The following is a 4,542-nucleotide window of genomic DNA, read 5'->3' on the forward strand; positions in this document are numbered from 1 at the left end:
CACACACTGTTAATGTCGTCACCCCTGTTTTTTTTTATTTTTTATGTACTTATAAGTGAGTGTGCCCTGTTAATAGCAATCTACTTAAGCCCCAGCCAAACACCATGAGTACAATTATCCAACAGAAAATACAAATGCTAAGCTGAGCCGGCGACATTGAATCAATTTTTCTAGCTTTTAATTCTTGCGTGGGTAGCGGGTTTGCTACATGCAGGAAGGGGCGCTGTTTCCTTTCCCCTTTCGACGTCTTCTTGCTTCGCGGTAACAGGGTGGACTACCCTGTTACCTATTTTGTCACCAGGGGATTATTCTGCCCCGTTAGTGGTGATCTTAGGTTCTGAGCTAGCCAGCCCAGTGCTCTCGGCTTGTAGAGACCGATGGACTTCCGCCACGACCTCTGTGGTTCCTCTGCTGCTGCGCACTGATTCCAGTGGAACCAGGTGTCACCTTTGCCCTTTAGCCTCACCGCGTGGGAGGTTCTCTCGACCACCTGATGAGGACCTGTCCACCTTGGCTCCGCCCACTTTCGCTTGAAGACCCTCAGCAGAACCCAAGCCACATCTGGGGACGTTTGGGTGGCCTTCCCTTCTCTCCCGTTGGTTACCTGCTTCGCGAAGGCTGCAACGAGACCCTGTAGTTCATGGAAATAAGCTTTATGGGTTAATCGCTGATCATCATGTAACGCGCCTGAAAAAGCGACCTGGGGACCAGGGAATACTCTCCCGGTGTGGAGCTCATGCGGAGTAATCCGGTACCTTGGTTTATTGAACTTCTGATTGACATTAGTGCCAGGGGTAATGCGTCCAGCCAATTCATTTTGGTCTGTGCACAGATTTTAGCCAATTTGTTTTTTAGCGTTTGGTTCATCTTCTCTACTTTTCCTTGTGACTGTGGGTGATACACAGTCCCAAATGCATGTCTCAGCCCCAGCATTGTTTCCACCCGTTGTAGATCCTGGTTTTTGAAACGAGTACCATTATCTGACCTGATCTTTTCAGGAAAGCCATGTCTGGGAATATACTGATTAATCAGAAACTTGACCACTGACTGACTGTCTTCTTTCTTGGTGGGCCAGGCTTCTGGCCACCCCGTGTATGCATCTACACACATCAAAACATACCTATACCCCCTTACCGAAGTGATCATGTCTGTGTAATCTATAATGATCTCCTTTCCTATTTTAGCCTCTAGAGGATATTTCCCAGGATGTGGTTTGATGGTGGGTCTGGTGTTGTATTGCATGCACACTTCACACGTTTGCACTGCGTGTTTTATCATGTCTTTGAGGAATGGATGCCACCAATTTCCCAAGTTCCTCATCATTTGTGCCACTCCTACATGGCGTACTCCATGCGCCTCCTCTATTGCTGTTTGTCGCAAACCTGGAGGTATGATGGGACGCCCATCTGGCCCCCTCCAGAGACCATCCGTCTCTGTGGCTCCTCTGGCCCTCCACAACGTTTTTTCCTGTGGAGATGCTTCAGCTTGCAAAAGGATTACTTTTGTCATATCGGGCGTAGACTCTGCCTCTGCACATATCATAAGGACTCTCCCTTCATACCCAGCTGCCTGTTTAGCTGCTTGGTCAGCTGCATTGTTTCCTCTGACCCTGGGTGTGTCACCTTTGTCATGCCCTTTGCATTTAACTACCGCTACCTTTTCTGGGAGCAGGAGTGCTTCAGCTAGTTCCTTCTTCTCTGTTTCATGTTTAATAGGTTTGTTAGTGGCTGTTAGAAATCCGGTCCTCATCCACTGTCCTAATTCCACATGAACTGCTCCAGCTGCATAGGCTGAATCTGTGAAAATGTTAATTTTCTGTCCCTGTCCGAGTTTGAGAGCTTCCACTACTGCTTTCACTTCCGCCTTCTGTGCTGACTGCTGTCCTTCCAGTTTTTCTGCCTTTAGGATCACCATTTCTCCCTGCTTGTCTTCAACCACTGCATAGGCTGCTGTAAGGCCTTCCTGTTCATGTCTGAAGCAGCAGCGACCCGTGTAAAGGGTTCTAGCTTCCGCTATTGGTTCTGCCTGTAGGTCTGGACGCACTTTCTCTTCCTGGTATATTCTGTCTGCACACTCATGTGGTTCCCCTACGCCCATTTGTTCTGCCATGTTGATCCCTTCATGCGTGAAGGAAACGTTTGGTGCTTCTAAGATTTTGTTTAATCGTCTTTGTCGTAATGTGGTGAGGGTGAATGCTTGTGAATTGACGTATGCTACCACGCTGTGTGTTGTCAATATATGTAGTTGATGTCCCATGACTATGTGTGCAGTTTTTTGTATTAGCTTCGCTACACCTGCCGCGTGTTGGGTGCACTGTGGGTGTCGTTTTTCCATGTTATCTAGCATTACACTTACGTACATTAGTATCACCCTTTCACCCCCTTTTCTCTGGAACAGAATGCCATTCGTGCACTGTTCTGTTCCAGAGACATCTAAATGGAATGGTAGTGTATAGTCAGGAATGGCTAGTGCTGCCGCGGTAGCTAATGCCTGTTTGATGGAGATAAATGCCTCCTCCGCGTCTTGTGTCCATACTAGATCAGCATTGAGATTCCTCATGCCTTGATGTTTGACTAAGTCCCTCAGAGGTTTAGCCAGGCCCGTGTAGTTCGCAATGTAGTTTCTACTGTACCCTGTCAGTCCTAAAAAGGACAACATGTCTTTTACCTTGTTTGGTTTGGGATGGTGTAGTATGGCCGATCTGTGTTGTGGAGACAGGCCCGCCCCTTTTTGTGATACCATGCGCCCCAAAAATGACACCTGTTTTCTGGCCACTTGGAGTTTGGTTTTGCTTACTTTAAATCCTTTGTCAGCCAGGAGTTGCAGCACCCTGTGTGTGGCGTCCAAACAAGATTAGGCAGTAGGAGCAGCTAACAACAAGTCATCCACGTATTGTACCAACGTAACGTTGTCGGGCAGATGACATTCGCGGAGGAGCTGTTTCAGCGTTTGATTAAACAGACCGGGAGAAAGCGCGAACCCTTGTGGTAACCTGGTGTATCTCAGTTGCTGTCCCTGATATGAGAATGAGAAAATGTCTCTACATTCCTCCGCCAATGGAAGGCAGAAAAATGCATTGGCCAAATCAGTGCATGTGAACCAGCTATGAGAGGGATCCAGATTAGCCAATGCTACATATGGATTAGGGACCGGAACCGTGGGGGTGATCAAAATTTTGTTAATGGCACGGAGATGCGATATTTCCCTGTGCCTTTCTTTTCTACCGGTAAGATGGGCGTGTTCCAGTACGATGAGGAGGGTTCTAACACACCTCCTTGTAGCAGGCCGTCGATAGTGTCTGATATGCCCGCTTCTGCTTGAGGTTTATGCGGATATTGTCTGATCCACAGTGGCGGTCCTGGTTGTATGCTAAACCTGATGGGCTCACATTCTACGCGACCTACATCAGTAGGGCTCTGAGCCCATAATTGTTGAGGGAGTGAATCAATCATGTGTGCCGCCAGGTGATGATATGTTTTCTCCCTACCATGTTGACGGGTGATATGTGTGTGTTCCATGGTTGCTGTGTCGGTGGCATTGATAGTTATGCGATACGTACATGAAGCGGGAGAGTAGTGTACCTGTGGGATGGTTGTTTGTACCCAATCAGCCTGTTCCTGTGCCCTTTTTACTATACCCCCTAGTTCTTTGGCCTGATGTGCGGGGTGTAGAGCTAATGAGACATGTGGGGACGCTTCGTCCCCCATCCTGTACCATGCAGCCTGTTCAGGAGTCAATTTGACCGCTGCCGCCACGCCCAGGGATGCCACATTAATATTTTGTGATTCAATCGTCCATTCATGACCATCCTGTTGTTCCTGGAATTGATCCTGATACCAATCTGTCTGCAGCCTGTCGTAAAACAGGGTGACGTGAGGGGGATCAGGAGGGGAGATATAGGGCTCCAGGAGGGCGATCCAGGGTTTCCACAGCATGTATGCCGAGAGGATACCTCGTCGCTCAACCGTGTCTGGCTGTAACAGGCCCCAGTAGATGTCAGCGTACTGTTCGTGTACGGGCTGTAGGAGGTACTGACCTGAGGTGGCTTGCCCCAAACATGGCAGTTTCGTTCCATCCGGTAGTGACCACCAAACCGTCCGCACTGCACATTATCGACGCCCCTAATTTCACCAACAGATCTCTTCCCAATAAATTCAGGGGGACGGCGGGTGAGTGCACAAAAGGATGTATCAGAGATTGTTTCCCCAACTGCGTTCGTAGTGGCTTGGTTATCGGCAGAGTTTGCTTTTCCCCAGAGAACCCCATTAGTGTGATGGATTGATCCGACAAAGAAGCAGGAGGCACCGCCTTCATGGTAGAGACGCTGGCTCCCGTGTCAACCAAAAATGGCAGAGTCTGCTCTTCGACTTGTACTGACAGCATTGGATCTGCCGTGGTAGTGCTGCCAGAGTCTCTCTGTGGGGCGTGTCAATGGTACGGAGGATCCCACTCTTCAGGTGGCTCCCAGTGGACGGCCGGCATGTTGGTTCTATATGGCTCTGCCTCGGTAGGCGGCCCATATGATGCCCATCCCCTGCCTCT

The 4,542-nt window shown here is 49.1% G+C and overlaps 1 protein-coding gene across 1 annotated transcript; it reads right to left on the reverse strand.

Moving 5' to 3' along the window:
• Nucleotides 1-286: 286 nt before the first annotated feature.
• On the reverse strand, nt 287-3,935 carry LOC120805033. Its single transcript, XM_040154861.1, is given in 3 exon segments — nt 287-631; nt 1,135-3,194; nt 3,197-3,935. Coding segments are annotated over 3 exon segments (3,144 nt in total).
• Between the last annotated feature and the right edge of the window lie 607 nt (nt 3,936-4,542).

Source organism: Xiphias gladius, chromosome 19, assembly GCF_016859285.1.
Source record: "Xiphias gladius isolate SHS-SW01 ecotype Sanya breed wild chromosome 19, ASM1685928v1, whole genome shotgun sequence".
In the NCBI taxonomy this organism is placed as follows: domain Eukaryota; kingdom Metazoa; phylum Chordata; class Actinopteri; order Istiophoriformes; family Xiphiidae; genus Xiphias; species Xiphias gladius.